Source organism: Juglans microcarpa x Juglans regia, chromosome 4D (assembly GCF_004785595.1).
Source record: "Juglans microcarpa x Juglans regia isolate MS1-56 chromosome 4D, Jm3101_v1.0, whole genome shotgun sequence".
Taxonomy (NCBI): domain Eukaryota; kingdom Viridiplantae; phylum Streptophyta; class Magnoliopsida; order Fagales; family Juglandaceae; genus Juglans; species Juglans microcarpa x Juglans regia.
This window is the reverse complement of record NC_054600.1, coordinates 30,363,791-30,380,935: the sequence shown is the minus strand read 5'-3', so window position 1 is coordinate 30,380,935 and position 17,145 is coordinate 30,363,791. Positions and strand designations below refer to the sequence as shown.

General features: G+C 34.3%; 3 protein-coding genes across 3 annotated transcripts; 1 reads left to right on the top strand and 2 right to left on the bottom strand.

The window, feature by feature from the left end:
* Positions 1 to 57: 57 nt before the first annotated feature.
* Positions 58 to 16,724, bottom strand: LOC121260823 (multifunctional methyltransferase subunit TRM112 homolog A-like). Its single transcript, XM_041162858.1, is given in 3 exon segments — positions 58 to 547; positions 549 to 607; positions 16,705 to 16,724. Coding segments are annotated over 2 exon segments (363 nt in total). The 5' UTR covers positions 599 to 607; positions 16,705 to 16,724; the 3' UTR covers positions 58 to 234.
* LOC121260824 (signal peptidase complex-like protein DTM1) lies at positions 1,503 to 3,645 on the bottom strand. The gene is made up of 2 exons (XM_041162859.1): positions 3,404 to 3,645; positions 1,503 to 1,791 (listed from the first exon to the last, which is right to left on the bottom strand). The coding sequence occupies exons 1-2, from the start codon at positions 3,643 to 3,645 to the stop codon at positions 1,704 to 1,706; spliced, it is 330 nt and encodes a 109-aa protein (XP_041018793.1). The 3' UTR covers positions 1,503 to 1,703.
* Positions 12,257 to 14,112, top strand: LOC121260822 (transcription factor MYB93-like). Its single transcript, XM_041162857.1, has 3 exons — positions 12,257 to 12,638; positions 12,741 to 12,870; positions 13,000 to 14,112. The coding sequence occupies exons 1-3, from the start codon at positions 12,506 to 12,508 to the stop codon at positions 13,754 to 13,756; spliced, it is 1,020 nt and encodes a 339-aa protein (XP_041018791.1). The 5' UTR covers positions 12,257 to 12,505; the 3' UTR covers positions 13,757 to 14,112.
* Positions 16,725 to 17,145: the final 421 nt, after the last annotated feature.

Below are 17,145 nucleotides of genomic sequence, written 5' to 3'. Positions count from 1 at the left end.
AACTTTAATTCACTCCCCCCCAAATACCAAAAAGAAAAAAGAAAGATCATATCAGAATAAACAAAAACCCTAATTTCACATTATATTGATCGCCAACCCAAACAAAGGCTCGGGAATTAAAATGTTCCGAAACCACATACGCTTTTGAAATTCCTAGCACCCACTCGACCCTATTGGCCAAAAAACACTCATTTGCACCTATATCTCAAATCATAAGCACCGATATCTCGGATTTCAGACCTCGTCCTCATGAAGGAGCATATTGGGAATACCCTTATTGACAGGAAAACGGCGACCTGTCTCGGGACAAATGAGCGCGCCCTCCTCGAGGTGTAGCTGCAGAAGGCCATGGTGGAACTTTGTCAAGTATTCGTCAGAGTCTAGCATGGAAGAGTCCGCCTCCTCAGGAAGCTCGGGGTAGCCCATGGTCCTGGCCGCGTCGACGAAGGCCTTCCACTCGACCTTGGGGAAAATGTTCCGGAGGAAGCCGGCGTTGAAGTCCACTTTCTTCTCCACCACCTTCTCCACGTCGATGCGGAGTGGGAAGACACACGCCCTTGATGTTCGACGACAGCATGTTGTGAGTTAGCAACCTCATCTCTCTCTCCCTAATCACTTCACTCGCAATGGACGGGATGGCCTCTTTTCGCCCTTTTGTATTTTGAAGAGGAATAAGGGTTTTGAAGGAGGAAGAAAAAACCTTTTCCTATTATATTTGACAAGGGGTAAAATGGGTAAATTGAAAACCTTGGTTGGTGGGCTAAAATTCTAATTTGCTAATCCAACCAACCATGGATATAGCAGAGGGAATTGAGAATTATAATTCCTAAAGTATCCTCATACACATCTCAAGCAGAATGCGCTTTAGAGGTCGGAGATATCGAGTTTGCCGTGTACTCGTTGAAGCTGGGATCGCCGTGTTCAGCTCTTCCTCAGAAAATCCTTGTACATTCAGTATTATGCGCTTGCATTCAGCCGAGGGCACGTTCCAAGATCTCGCTGCCATTTGGGATTCATAAACTCGAAGAACTCCCAGCTGCCAGAAGGAATGGATCCAACTTTTATTTATACTTTACATAGATTTGGCTCAATGGTTGAAATGATCAAAGACTAGACCACCAAATCCTCGATCGACCAGCCTCAATTGCTGAGAAATCCACCTCGTGCCGGGTGAAAAGTTACATGACCTTGCTGTTCTTGCGGGTAAAAATATGGCAGGAAGAGCTCGTATCATTGACAAAGGTTAGATCTATATGCTCAAATTAGTTTTACTTTTTATCTGCCTCTTCCGAAATGATTAGAACATCACAAGCAGTTAAGTAGGAAAAAAAAAAAAAAAAACATATTTGATATGAAAACTACAATGGAATTGTGCAGCTGAAACATTTGAAAGGTAAAAAAAAAAAACAAAAAAAACAGAAACAGCAATTTTCACCTTAAGCGTTGAACTAGGTGAGTTCAGATGCAATCATGCAAACACGATGGCAAGGAAAAGGTCTTCCTTTGGCCAGTATTGTTGATCAGTTCTCACCATTGTGTGGTAAAGACAAAATTCATGAGAAAAAAAAAAATGACACTAACACTCACTAGCTGCATATTTAGTACTACATGAAATCTTGCAAACCCAAGAATACATTTGAACAAACCAAAATAAGGAAGCATTGATGATGGGACCATGGTCCATGCGAACCCCAAGGTTTCTACTAGCTTGATACAAATATCCACCACTTGTACAGCGCTAAGCCATAGACTGTCGTGTAGATGGCTGTTCTCAGTGGATAGATCCTAAACCTGCAGCGAAAGAGAAGAACTTCTAAATCAAGTCAGAAAATATTCGTTCCCGTCATTTTCTAATCTAGCATTTCTCATAACAACTAGTTCCAATCAGAAATGTTATTTCAAAAAAATATAAAATAAAATTGCTTTCGGTCATGTTTGGTATAAAGTTTCTGAATGTGTTTTTGACATGGCTAAACTGCCATTTATTCAAAGAAAATGAGCTGAACACTATGGTTTTCTAAAAAGCTGTGCTAAATTCATGGGCTAATGAGTAAGGCTAACGGTCTCAAACAAGGTCAGGGATAGCAACCATCTCTTTCCGTGCATCATGCTAATCAATAGCCACGGACACAAACGTTTGATGAAATAGTAATTAAGACAATCACAAGTTGGTAATCAAATAGCCTCTTTGCTGCATTGCCATTCAATTGATGATTATTTGAATCTCTCCTGGATATCCACACCATGGGGTATCACCGTATGACACCCCCAAACAAACGGACGTGTTTTTCTCATCATTTTCACGGCCTGCGCCAGTTACTTCTTGAAGTCCTGGGAGAGTGTAAATTTCTTCCTTTTTTAAAAAAATAAATAAATAAAATAAAATCTTTCACCATTACGCTCCCACAGTAGTCATTAGATCATGCTTCAGTGCTGATCGCAGTCTCTCACTGGTCGACTGAGCCTCTGATGATGTAACCGTGTGGATGATGTTTTGGTGGCTCGGGAGAAAATGGGGTTGCTGTTGCAAGTGAAGTTTTTGAGATTGGATCTGAGAAAGAGTGGGGGGTACTGAAATCGATGGTGATTACTCGAATAGCAACTAGCAAGGTGTTTATCAAGGTGATGGTTTTGAATGGGACTTTGGTGGTTGCCCGTATTGATGGATTTGAATGGGGTTGGCACCCGCGATGGAAAAAAAAAGTCTAGGAGGGAAACAAAAAGCCAAACCAAAAAGGTTCGTTTAGCCTAGATACACATAAAGAAGAACCTTTCCACATAAGTAGGCCTTCCAAATGTGAGTTCGAATAGACAGTAAGATGAAAATAGGAGTCGTATGATACAGTAATTTTGACTAAATAAACAGTAAAAATGGACATAAACAGTTACAAAACTGACATAAACAGTGCATAAGTGCAAGAACAGTGCACAGTGGGACTCACCCATTTATTAAATTCCAAAAAATAAAATATATCTCATCGCATTTCGTTATTTAAATACATAATTTTTTACAAACTATTTCGTATTATTTTAACTCAAAAAATTTAACTGCTATTCAAAATACCTCATCTCATCTTCTCTAAAGTTTCTATTCAAACCCAAGTCAACTTATTTTGATTCAAAGAAAGACACGATGAAATAATTGTTAACAGTGCCTTCATGAACGAAGGCCAGGAAGAAAGTCAAGAGGCTTTCGAGGGCAAATTCGATGCACGTGTTGTGATTTTTGTACAAGTTAACGTATGATTTAGACATAGGAATATGTCTCCAATACCGGGGTTTCTTTTGGATTTTTCAAAAGCAACCAAACAAAGTAACATGCTGCAATAAAATTAAGCTTGAATTCAAAGAATAAAAAGTTGTAAACTCCAGTCAAGAAATGAATGGAAGCTAGACACTAAACCTTGTTGATCCAGATCTTAGAGCAATATGAGAGGCCCTTTCTTGTGCAGTAACAGGAGAAGTCCACCTTGAGAAATCACGATCGAAGTAAGCCCAATCGGGTAGGAGCACCCCAGCGATTCCAAGCACACCGATCAGGTACGTGGCCATCGTTTTCTTGAAAGACTGCGTGGTCACCCAGACAACCACTAGAATTGCGGCTAAACATACCAGAGAGTACCGGAATGCGGCAACATTTGCCATTACCTTGCAGGGGCTGAGTCTTGAAGATCGTGAGTGTAAACCCCCAAAGAGCCAAACACGACGACGAAGAAGAAGGACGCCATGGAAATGGAATTCTGCGTTGGTTTTTGCGCGCTACATAACGCAAGTTGTTAGTAGTTAGGTTGCATCTTTAATTCGTTCTGCCACGTGGCGAATATACAAGTGTTGAGCTACAGCAGCGCGATTTCATCTCGATCTTGATTTAAAAAGCTTTCGCATTCGGCCCATCTTGAATAAGTGTAGTGTACCGATCCTTGCAGCACACGTCGTCGTGTAAGTACCATAGTGGGCCTGTTCAATATTTATTAGTAGGACCAATATATCTTTCTATTTTGTTTATCAAGACTATAGTATTTTCTGTATTTTCTTTGAAAATAAGATTTTATTTTTTTAAAAAAATATTAGTAGATTGAATTTGTTTATCTATTTTATGTTGATTTTATATATGCAATAGATAGGTCCAATTCGTATTATTTTAAGGAGTTTATAAAGTTTAGAAAAATGATAAAAAAAAATAAATGAATATCATATTGTTTAACCCCAAAAAGGGAAGGGATAAATAAGTGGAGGGTAAAAATAGAAGAAGAAAAAAAAAAAAAAAAAAACTCAACATCCTAATTAAATTGCTGATATAAATGGCTTGATTATATAGGCATGGCATCTGATCAGCTTGTGAGGAATGTGGCATGGACCGCTTGAATATTGAAAGCAGGCCTGGGCCTGTTTATATCCCACATTTTGTTCGCATCAGATTTAGTGCAAACAGTTTCTTGGTTTTTAATAATTTGTAATTAAGAAAAATACATTATTAATGAATATAATATACAGGTCTAAAGTTCATCAACAACGACAATCAATTAGATGACAGTTGGTGTGGAACTTTATGATTTTGAGGATCGAGTTCTAGATAGATGGCTTGTCAAAGAGATTAGGCAGGCTAGCTGAATAAATAAATATATATATATATATATATAGCCCTAATTGCCATCCAGATTCGGTTAAAAAAGAGTAATTCTAGAACATAATTAGAGTTTAAATATTGAGATAAGATGATATAAGATGAGATGGTTTTATATGAAAGTTAAATAAAATATTATTTTTTAATATTATTATTTTTTTAAATTTTAAAAAAAATTGAATTATTTATTATATTTTATATATAAATTTATAAAAATTATAATAAAAAAGATAAAATAAAATAAGATATTTTGATATCGAAACGAAAAGCTAGCAATATATGGAGGCTAGGCTGCTCTTTATATTTACTAACGTTATTATATCTTTTGCACAAATGCCAACAGATAAGGTATAATCATGACTATCTTAACAGATTCCTTTTATCGTCGGATTTTGTCTTCAACTCTTTTGATTTTGTTTGTATGAATGAACTTTGACCAACGACAATATTTCTTGCCAACTACATAGCATTATTTTTCCAGAAATTTTTCAACGTGAATGGCTATGCAGTCTTCCATCTAGTGATCTATAGCCTGAATGCTATTTATAATATTGCTAAATATTACTGATGAATCGTATTTTCATCTAACATATTTTTTTTCAATTTTGTCCCTTATTTTATGGGAAATTTACATTTTGTTCTGTTTCTTTTATTTCTCCGATTATGGCTATATTTTCTTTTTACATTTATGAATTTATAACTTCTTTTGACGGATTGAATCCTTTTGGAGATCTATAGGATTAGTTTGTTTTCAGAGATGAGATAAAATAAAATTAAAATTAAAAAATTAAATAAAATATTATTTAAATATATTTTTTAATATTATTTTTATTTTGAAATTTGAAAAAATTAAATTATTTATTTTATTTTATGTAAAAATTTAAAAAAATTATAATAATAAAATGAGATGAGATGTTTCTTGAAAACAATCGAGCCATATTGTTTTGCTCCACTATTTTCTTTCCAATTTTGTCCCTGATTTCCAATAAACAGGTATATATTGTAGAGAAAAACCCAAGAAATGACAATAACCCATTAATCCTTACCACTAAACCACGCCGACGAAAATCTACGCGCACCATAAAGAAAACCCACATACAAGTTTCAAATTTTTAAATTCAACCGAAAAGAAAAACACAACCAGAAACAAACGGATCTACACTCTAGATTAACGAAGAAAAATAACCCAAAGGAAAGAAGAACAAATTTCACATGCACTCGAGAAACCCACCAATTTCACAAACACCAGTGCGTCACAACACTCCAGATTTACGAAGAAATTCAGAAAAATGTTACCTTTTTGAAAGTTTTTACGAAATAGTAGAAATTAAAAAAAAAAACCCAGAAGAGTCTGTGCGTGACGATGGTGAGGACGAATACGCAAACCGAGTTAGTCTCCGTCAGCATGAGAAAAGGATAACCCAACGCCGTCCACTCCTCTTCGGACTCCCAACGCCATTACCAACCAAACGAAGCCAACAAAACAAAGAGAAAAACAACGGGCATTAGGAATGTGTGAACAGTACACCTAGAGGCAAAGTATCTGCACAAGATAACAAAACGAGAATGACCACCCTGATCGTAGCTTTTTGGAGGGTGTTTTTGTATGAAAGTGAAAAGGTTGGATAGAACTGGATGACCGTGTCGGCGAAAGAAGAAAAGAGAGAGAGAAGTAGGTGGCTTGGGGTTAAAGGAAAAGATTGGGGTATTTTGAACTTTTGCTCTTCACATGTGAAAAAGAGAGAACTTGGCGCAGGTGGGTTGGGGAGAAAGGAAAAGAGGTGAAAATAATGCATAGAAAAATAAGAGAGAAAGAAATAGATAGGGAAAAAAAAATACTAAATTCTAAAATCAAAGTTTTTATTCTTGATCTAAAATTAAAATTTTTTATTATAAAATAAAATGATGAATTTTAATAAATATTTCTTAAGAGAATAGAGTCATCTAAATAATGAGTTCTTAATATAAAATAAATTAATGAATATTAAATAATATTCTTAAAATAAAAAATCATTTAAATAAATTAATTTTTTAAACTATATTATTTTCAGAACTCCAAAATATAAAAATGTTTATTTAAAAATTAGTCTTTGTTCAATAACACTACAAATACCTCGTTTAAAATGATTTTGATAAAATATTTAGAAGATTTTAGAACACTTGACTCAATTTAAAAATTATCGGCTACATTTAAAATAAAAATATTAGATTTAAAATGATTTTTTTTAAAAAAATGTTATTCATCATCTCTACACCACATACTAATATGTGATTTCTTATTTTTTTTCTTGATGTGTAAATACACATATTTAAACATCAATATATATGTTTAAATTGAATGATAAAAATGAAAAATCACATCATGTTATTGTATAGTATAAAAGATGATGAGTTGAATTTTTTTTCTATAATTCATTCTTTTTACTTTTTAAAGTAATTTCTTTATTTAAAAAATATAAAATTATATAAAATTAAACCGGACACGAGGAGGGCAAGTTATCCTTTCCTAATATATATAGTCCTTTCCTAGTGTGTATATATATATATATGATTGTTGCAGTGGTTGGAATGGCTCATGGCTATTGGGTAGTACTGCTACTTAATCGATGGAAATTTTGTTGTGTTCTAATTCCTAGCTGGTATGATGTATATATTGGATATATGAGCTAGCTAGCTAATTCGTGGCTTCGACCAATTAACAGAGGTCAATCCATTTTAATTGCGAAAGAAAACGTACAAATGCATGCCTTCCTTGGAAAGACAATAATATCATTAAACGCTTCCAACTTGACTACCACAACACGTGAATCAGACTCATGAGAGATTTCTAATTAATGCTGATCAAGCAATATTAATCGTATTTCAAATTGGTTATTCTAATAATTAGCACATCCCGAATCAAAATTAATATGAATTTTTTAGAATTAGATATAATAAACTTAATTGAAATAGCTAGGTAGTACAATATATTTTATATTTTTTTTAATAATATTACATACAGTAATAGAATGTGTAAGCATCGACAATTATTTAAAAATAATAAAATTAATTATTAAAAAATTAATTTTTTTTACATAATTTTCGTATTTTATATGTTTTTTATAATTGTAAATATATATATATATATATATATATTTTAATGTGAAATGGCAAATCTGAGCTGTATGTCCTGGCTGGCCTGCTAACAATGTACGTACAGCTAGCAGTGATCATGATGATGATCAGCCAAAAATATTAAGGGGGACACGTACGTACTACTGATGAACCTATGGCTGTGATCGATCCATGCATATACCCAACTAATTGTGATATTCACGTGTTCAATTTTTCAATCACTGGTAATGGAGTGATCATTAATCAGAAGAGAGCTGAGAGATCATGATCTCTCTGATATTCAGAGAGTAAGTAGTATAGCTATTGCATGATTTGCAATATTCTCTGTTAGGAAATACTTGTAATATATTTAAGTCATAGGTCGCAGTTGTTTGCTAGCTACACAGACCGAGCTACATATATACATACATATATATGATATATATTCAGTAGGTAGTATTCAAAAATAGGCCGCGCGTGGACTCATGGCGCTATCTCTATCGATTGAACAAAGACTAATTCCATGATGATTTAAATATTAATATGACAATAATGTCTAATATTGTCTGTAGCGCTAGATATTAAAATTAAGTAATTACCATTGATCTCCGTTTAGCTATATATATCAGACAGACTGACCTAGCTATATATCTAGTATGTAGATATATATTTCTTTTTCCATATCTAATCTTCCATGACATGATTAATTAATTAATAACGTATATATACATGCATACATACACATATATATATATATGATGCATACATACATGACATTCGCAATATGTATATATGAAATATAAATCTTACAATTAATTGTTTGGTTATTGGGCAATCTATTTAAATTCATAATTCCTCTCGTACATATAGCTGAGTATTCGATCCCTAAGTTTTTTGTTTTTATTTTTATTTTTTCATGTTTCTTCGCCATTTAAGTCTTTTTTTTTTTTTTTTTTTTGTCATCAATTTTCTTCCTGATCTTCGTTTAGGTCAAAGAAGAAACTTCAATGCTTGCTAGGAATAAGTGAATCGATGATGAAATAATAACGAGGCTAGAATTTTAATATATACACACGCGCGCGCGCTCATGCATACATGCGTAATATCGTTCCATAGACATAAAATTAAAATGCATGCATGCATGTATGCATATTATATAGAGCATTTTTATCATCAGATCATAATTAATTAATTAGCTTAATTGGTCTAGTTAGCTCCAACCTCTCTGAAATAAATAAACCAACTAGCATCATGGGCATGGTTGATCAATGGAGTGAGGCGTACCCTATTATATATTAAACCGAGCTATCATATATAAATAACTAAAAGTCTACAGTTATATTATTTAGTGATTTCTTTAGTCTTGCAAAGTCCTGATTAGGTTACGTACCCATGAGGCACGTACACAAGTTACTGATCGATCGATCTCGCAAAGAATATATGATTCTCTACCATATATTAAATTTATGCACCCATCTATGCATGCATGATGAATACATACATGCATATATATATATATATATATATATATCTCCTCTTACAATATCTGACATATGATATGATCTATGGCCATTCTGAGTTTCAGATTTGGGAGATAAAATTAGGTACACAACGAGTCTGATCACCTAAAATTTAACGATGAAAGAATAATAACCCATGCAAAAAAACCTAGGTGGTAATTCTTTTGAATTCAACAGTCAGATAACTTTACATCGATCGATACATACAGTATAGTAGTACTCACTAGGGTTTTTTATGTGAGAAATTAATATATCTCATGTATCATACGTGAAGATAAAAGAGACATGATTAACGTGGCGCGATTAGGCGAACAAGTAGATGGCCATAAAGTCTGGGTTTTGGATGTGTTGGTTGGAAACCTATTGAAGCAAGCAAATCAGTTGTTTAGCTGACACTACAATTAACAATGATTATTATTTTAGACCATATCTAAACACTACAATTTATCTGACATCATACTGGAGTCTTTTATTCAAACGTATGGTCCACCCGACAAGGAATCGAACCTTGGCTCAACTAAGGACAAAATTAAATCTCCAAGTGTCTTTGTGTTTGAGTAGTAACCGTTTACTAACAAATTCAAGGAGGTATGAGGGAAAATGAGGGTTTTCCAGCATATGCTCATGATCACTGAGAGAGAGAAAAAAAGGCTTAGAAAATAGCCCTCCTCATGAGTACTAGTCCTCAGTCCTCTTTCTGACGTTGTCATTTGACGCTGACACTCCAACAATTAAATAAGAAATTAGGTTTGAAACTTTGCTAGTTTTGTAGTACGGTAATTAACCACCATTTTCAAATAACTTCACTTACCCATGCAGAATCCAGCAGATGGCTGCCCCTGCCATTGTATGTTACAAATAAGAAATGAACAGAGACTCGTTTATCTTTTCTTTTCTTCTTTCTTGGTCTTATAATTATACACATTAAAGAGATTGATAGGTAAGATTTGATGTTCGAAAATCTAGATAGGTTCTACGTACGTACGTACAATTTGAAAACCTTGAGTACTGGTTGCGGTTGGTAATTATATACGCGCACGCTCTCACACGCTTAATTTATATACACCGGCATGTGCTACAAGACCAGATCATAACCTTTTACTTGAGTTCATTTACTATCAAATTAAAAGGACACCCATGACATGCATGCATGGGGAAAGTAATTTTTATATACGAGCAAAGGAGAATGAAGACATTGAAGTATTGATCTCAAGCGTGTACTGTCGCTAAGGGCGTCTGCTCCACCAACTAATTCCCCTAACTGCCCTACCCTCTCCGTCGAATTAATGGAACATCACATCCTCTTCTGTCGAAAAGAAAAAATATCCCTGCTAGCGTCATTTCTTTCCTTTTCTTTCTTTTCATTTTTTTACATATTTTTTCATATCCACCTGCTTTGATTTAGCGTTTAAGGCAAGATGTTTAAGCTACATTAATATGCATTCCAGCATGTATCGTTGACAAACATCTAGTGCGGTTTTGGCTTCGATCGCTTCAAATTATGATCATCTAAACGTGGTTTTAACTTTCATCGCGACCTTGTTTCGTGAAGACGTTGCACATCGGTTATATATATAGTTACTTTCAATTATGAGAAGGAAAGTAGTAGCCCCTGTAATGGGATGTGGAAGTTGATCGAGCCAATTATCAGGGCAAATATTCATGAGAAAATATTCACCATTACTCAAAGTTGAATTAAACACTTTAACAATTTATTAACTATGTAAATATAAATGCTAGGCCTACAAAATCAACATTTTACAAAAATAATTTTATAAATTGACATGACTTAATATAATAAATTAAATTTACTTTATATTAAAAAGAGTTTAACAATTTAATGAATATATTAAATCACGTCAATTTATAAATTTATATTTATAAAAAAAAGTTATAAACAAAACATTTCTAATATATATATATATATACACACACGTGTGTTTTAGTAAATGCATCGTTTTCGTCAAAAAGTATTCTGCAGTACTGCACCCTTCATGGTAAACGAAATGTACTGAAGATCAATATATATATTATAGTTTATTTCCGCTCGTACAATACATAAGAGGGAGATGTACGTGATGTTAAGCCCCCAATGTTAAAGTTACAAAGAAAGCCCAGATTACATACGTGCATATATTCAAAAAGAATTATTCAATAATATAATCAAAATCCATTTGAATCATTACAAAGAGTAAAATTTTCATTTCCCAACCATAAATCAATCATTAATATTATTTATTAGTCGGAATGAGATATCACACCCGAATTGCCTGATAGACTAAAAATGATCAGATTTATAATCCTTGAGTAGTAGTACTTTCATCTTAAAATGTCATGTTTTTAAAAATTAATATATGATTTTTAGTGACAAAAATATGTGTATTTATGTATATGATTATATCCTCATGCAATTAGCGCCTCATGTATTGTGCAGGTTGTGTCACGTATATGTTACAAACACTATTCGAGACATAATAACAAGTATAAAGTAAATTCGATTCCTTGGGCCTCGTAAATCCAAAATGTAAGACGTAAGTCGTTTGAAGCCATGCAAACAATGACGAAGTAGCTGCTTATTGCGTGCATGGAATGCGTTCCTCTGTCAAGTAGGGACGAGCCACGTGTACACGCAATCCGATTTGAAAGTTCCAGTAGTTGAGCATAATCTAATGCATGAATTAAAAATGAAACACTGTAACAAGCTGCTGTGTACGTTCTCCTTTCTTATAATATTTTACCAAAAGTACTGTCCGGAACTAATTATATCATGAAAATGTATTCATGGCATAAACTGCGAATAAATTGGACATGACTTGCTTTGATTTTGAATTTGAGCTGGAATTTCCTGTTCTCCGATAGCAATCGATCAGCTTGGAAGAAATGTTCGTTTATCATCAATTAAAACTTACAACTTATAAGGTTCTATACGTTTCCAATGTCAAAGAACAGCTAGCCCGCCAGCAGACCTGCTTTCTCCTCGGACCTCAGCCTAGGAACCGGTTCGTGTCGGCTGAAGAAATTCATGGAAATACGTGAAAGGATATACTTGTCATTTCATGCAAGAGGGGCCGGCTTCTCGTGTTATGTAAGCAGGTGGGAGAGTGTCTCAATCTTGATCAACCAAATGAAAAGGAGATCAGAGATTATTATTTTAAATAAGATCATGATCAACCACCAGAATTTCTTTTAAATATATAGCAAGCCCTAGTTTATGTTGCAACTGAGGGAAGCAGCAAAACGAAAGCAAATCTAGACAAAGGGGAGTAGAATGGGGAGGTCTCCTTGTTGTGATGAAAATGGCCTCAAGAAAGGACCCTGGACTCCTGAAGAAGATGAACAGCTTGTCCAGTACATCCACCAACATGGCCATGGAAGTTGGAGGGCGCTTCCCAAGCTTGCAGGTTTAATATTTTTAATTACAGACCCGACTATCTCTCTCTCTCTCTCTCTCTCTCTCTCTCCCCAGGGGCTTTGTTCATATCTGCCTTTTTTTCTCTTCGCAGGTCTAAACAGATGCGGCAAGAGCTGTAGGTTAAGATGGACGAATTACTTGAGGCCGGATATCAAGAGAGGGAAATTTTCTCAAGATGAGGAGCAGACTATTCTACATCTCCATTCCATCCTTGGGAACAAGTAATTCTCTCTCAACTCCTGGACGTTCTATGAAACTAATAGATATATAAGTATCAACAATATTAACTCTGCCTAGCTATTCTGTTATCACAAACTTATATTTATCTGCCTGCATTGATGCTTTACAAGATGGTCGGCTATTGCGACGCACCTACCTGGCCGGACTGACAATGAAATCAAGAATTTCTGGAACACTCATTTGAAGAAGAAGCTGATTCAGATGGGTTTTGATCCAATGACCCACCAACCAAGAACTGACCTGTTTTCTAGCCTCCCCTATCTTTTAGCTCTTGCTAACCTCAGAGACCTGATGGAGCATCACTCCTTGGATGAACATGCTCTGAGAATACAAGCAGAAGCTGTCCAGTTGGTGAAGATCCAATGCTTACAGCATCTTCTCCAATCCGCCACTTCGATGACCACCAACTCGTATGGCCAAAATGGCATCACAGATATGGATCAGGCTGTCAATTTGTTTTATTCAGTTCCCACTATCAAAGAAAATCCACTTCTCAATTCATCACAAAATGAGAACCCAGCCTCATTTTCACTTGGAAATGTTACCCCTCAACCACTCCACCACCCAAGCTTATTAGCTCACCTGTCAGACCCACAAGCCCCTTTCAGTTTTCAAACATCTTTCAATAGTAATGAGATGGGCCAAGGTTCTGACTTTGCAATGATCAGCCAAGGAGATGACCCACCTGATGATCACTCTTCATTGGTTTTCCCATTTCCCTCTTCTGTTCTTTCAACTATGACCGATGAGACGTCAATAAGCAATCCTGGAGATGCCAGTAGTAGTACCTCTAGCTATGGAGGAGGAGTTTCTTCATATTGGTCTGAACTATATTTTGAAGATCCTACTATGCATGAGATTGCTTAGTTAATTACTTCAGTTTGGGAGGCCGTTTGGAGTTGCATCAGCATGTATTGTTGTGGTTACGTACGTATTGTCCATTCTCGTAATAAATAGACGCTTATTGCATGTATATATATAGGCACAGCAACCTAGCTCATTACACGAGTGCATCGATCTATGTATGTATACGACACATGATATTTACCTGTGATCATCCCTATATATAGTTTTTGTATATTTCTGATTGTATTAGCTTCACTTTTGAGTTTTGTTTGTTTCATACGATACGATCTAGCTCTACCCCATGTCAACCTCAACACCACCCCCCCCCCCCCCCCCCATTTATGATTGTATTGCTATTTGTTTGCTCTGTGATTTGTAATTTAATTGGTCTATGGGAAGGAGTTTTGGAAATGGTCCAATAAATTAAAGAAAATGTGATCAGGTTGATGAATAAATATGGAAAATGTTGGATGATTATCATTATATATATATATATATATATATATGAGCAGAGAACTATATAAATAAATGAATTTTGTTTTTCCAGTATTATTTTACGTTGTAATAATCGTTGGTAATGTAACCAAGAACTTGCTCCATATTGCTATCGATCTTTCATCATTCAGCAAGCGATGCAGTAGGCTGGGGGTATTGAAAGCCCATCCCCTTCAGTAGCATAGCTTTACATGAAACCTAATTTTACGATCGATGCACAATGATTAATTATCTCGTTGAACTTCCATTTATAGTGAACTTTGTGAGCACTTACAAGCTACAATTCTAGAAGTTGATAGAAGCATTAATCGCATATGACCGATACTGTAAGTTGCAAATCATGGGAATCAGACAAACAAAGGTCCATTGGCAACAGCTTGGAACATGGTGTACGTGTTTCCAACGAGCGTTAATTAATCGTGTACCACGTGTCCTGATCATCTCACTTTTAGTACCAAAAGAATAATGCTACGTATAGTTATAGAGTATATAAATATCACGTAGTCATTTTAAAAAAACAAAATTTACTATTAAAAATGAATTTAATTTCATATACATCTTGTATTTATTTACTATTTTTAAAATAATTGCATAACGATGCACGAAGGCCAGGCATCATATAACTGTTGCGAGAATTAAGGAGATAGTACTCAAACTTGTCAGGTGCTGCATTTTGACTTGTCAACGGCCTCGCTCGCGTGCGCCAGCTCGAACCTAACCGCTTCTTTTTTTTTTTCACTTTTCAACCTTGTCCTGGGGCTCTGTGTGCTACATGGAATGTTTATTGGTCTATCTTCGTTGGCTAGGAATGGTACTAGCTAGTCCTTTCTGCCATATATAGTACTCTATGGAAGAGGTCCTGCATGCTACTGGATAATTTCTGATCATATGGTGCTGATCTTTTAGGAAAACTCGGAGCGATTACTGAAGTCATTTTTGTGCCTTCTTTCTACAGTCTTTCAAATGAGGTAAATTTTTAAATGAGTACTCCCTTGATTTTTTTTTATTTTTTTTTTTTAAAAAAGAGGACACCTCAATTTTATTAATTGTCTTTCATTTATATTGAAAGAAAATCATGATTACAACAAGACATTTGAGATATACAAATAAGCAAAAAACTAAAATCGAGGCATCAAAATTGCTAAGACATGGTTTGCTCCGGCCTTGATTTGCTTTCCAATTTTTATCAATAGATCAATAATAGGTAGATATATATATCATTGTCAATCCCTATCGAATAGGTGAGGATGATAATTTGAATATGCAATCATTTCTTAGGATTGAAAAAAATTCATGTAAATAATTACAACAAGGCTGATCTTATTTCCATTGTGAGCAGTTAGAGTACTTCATTCTTTTCTTCCAAGAAATTGACTCAATTAACTCAGCCCTTGTATAATAAAGTCTTCATAATGAAGTTAATTTCTCACGCACGTCGATATCTCATCAATGGATCGGACTCGACGAGTTACTTGTATCTTTTGTGATCAGCTGTTAGCTGCGTTAAGGGTAATTATATATAAATTGAATGATTTAGGTCAAGTGGTCATTGTTGTCAAAGCAGCATAGAAAAACAGGATATGGTTAGGTTTCTAGCTAATTAAGTCTCTCCTTCCATATATATATATATGATCCCTATTTAAAACAGATCAGGAAAATATATATTCACCACCTAATCCTATCCCATTTGTTGTGGATGCTACCCAAAGTTCACCATTATGTCATGGCAATCATGTCAATATATAAGATGTTCATGTATAATTTATTATACGAGTAACACATGTTGATGTATGAATTGGGACTCCATCAGGCGATCGTAGAATATTATAGAGTTGGTGGCAACAACATGGAAATTAAAGATGGCTCCGAGTGGAGCATCAATTAGAAAGGGATGTTTTGATTTGAGTGATCATATATATAAGAATCAAACTCGCCATTGTATATTAATATATGATTAAATATGACAGAGACAGTTATGAACCAATGATTTTAACAAATTTATATATTAATTAATGTATAAAGATATGTATTCTATAATGAGAATCATGGATTGTCATTTTCTTTTATTTTTAATTTTTTTTCTAGTTTTTTTAGCTTTAGGAACATGGGTTAATGCAATTCACAAAACTAATGGATCCATATCACCACATTATCTAAAGGGATTTCATAAAAATACACTTATAAACTGTTGTGATTTGATCATAGAGTAAGTCAGATTGTAAAATTATTTTTACAGGAAAATAAATTTAAAGTATGACTTAAAGCCACGTTACTTGTCAGTTTGTGAGTTTATTTTTTAAAAATTCGTTTATGCCTATAGCGCGTATATATATATATATATATATATATATATATATATATATATATATAATATAATATAAATGAGCTAATAATATGATAACACGAACAAGAAAAATCTAGGAATGTTGTGCTTACTGCTTGCATATATGTATGTGTGTAAGGCAAGGAGCAACTCTCTCTCTCTCTCTCTCTCCCTACCATTGACTTCGTAGTCAGTTATCGATATTACTCTTCACCAAGCTCAAAATTCACTCACTTACCATGACTAAACCAGCTAGTCAAGAGGCAACCTCAAATATGTGCTTCTCTCTTTTTGCTTTTTGTCTTTCTGAGCTTTGTTCTTTTAATGCATGTATACAGATTCACCCAACGAAGTAAAGTACGGATTCTCCGAGGTCTTAAACTATACGGTATTACTCGAAAGGGGGAAGTTTTGTGCAAATACATTTTGAAAAAATCTATCTATCATCTCTTTTCTCATCTTCCTTTCATCATCCCATAATGTGATATTAAATTATAAATTTACAAGTAAAATATAATAAATAATTTCTAATCATCTAATACCTCGTCAAGAGATGATAAGAAGATGATGAATATAATTACTTGTAGCTTTT

Coding starts and splice junctions, on each gene's coding strand:
- LOC121260824 (XM_041162859.1), bottom strand. CDS start 3,645: ATGGCAAATGTTGCCGCATTCCGGTACTCTCTGGTATGTTTAGCCGCA. Junction 1,792..3,403: donor CTAAGATCTGGATCAACAAG/GTTTAGTGTCTA, acceptor CTTTCGCTGCAG/GTTTAGGATCTATCCACTGA.
- LOC121260822 (XM_041162857.1), top strand. CDS start 12,506: ATGGGGAGGTCTCCTTGTTGTGATGAAAATGGCCTCAAGAAAGGACCC. Junction 12,639..12,740: donor GGCGCTTCCCAAGCTTGCAG/GTTTAATATTTT, acceptor TTCTCTTCGCAG/GTCTAAACAGATGCGGCAAG. Junction 12,871..12,999: donor CATTCCATCCTTGGGAACAA/GTAATTCTCTCT, acceptor ATGCTTTACAAG/ATGGTCGGCTATTGCGACGC.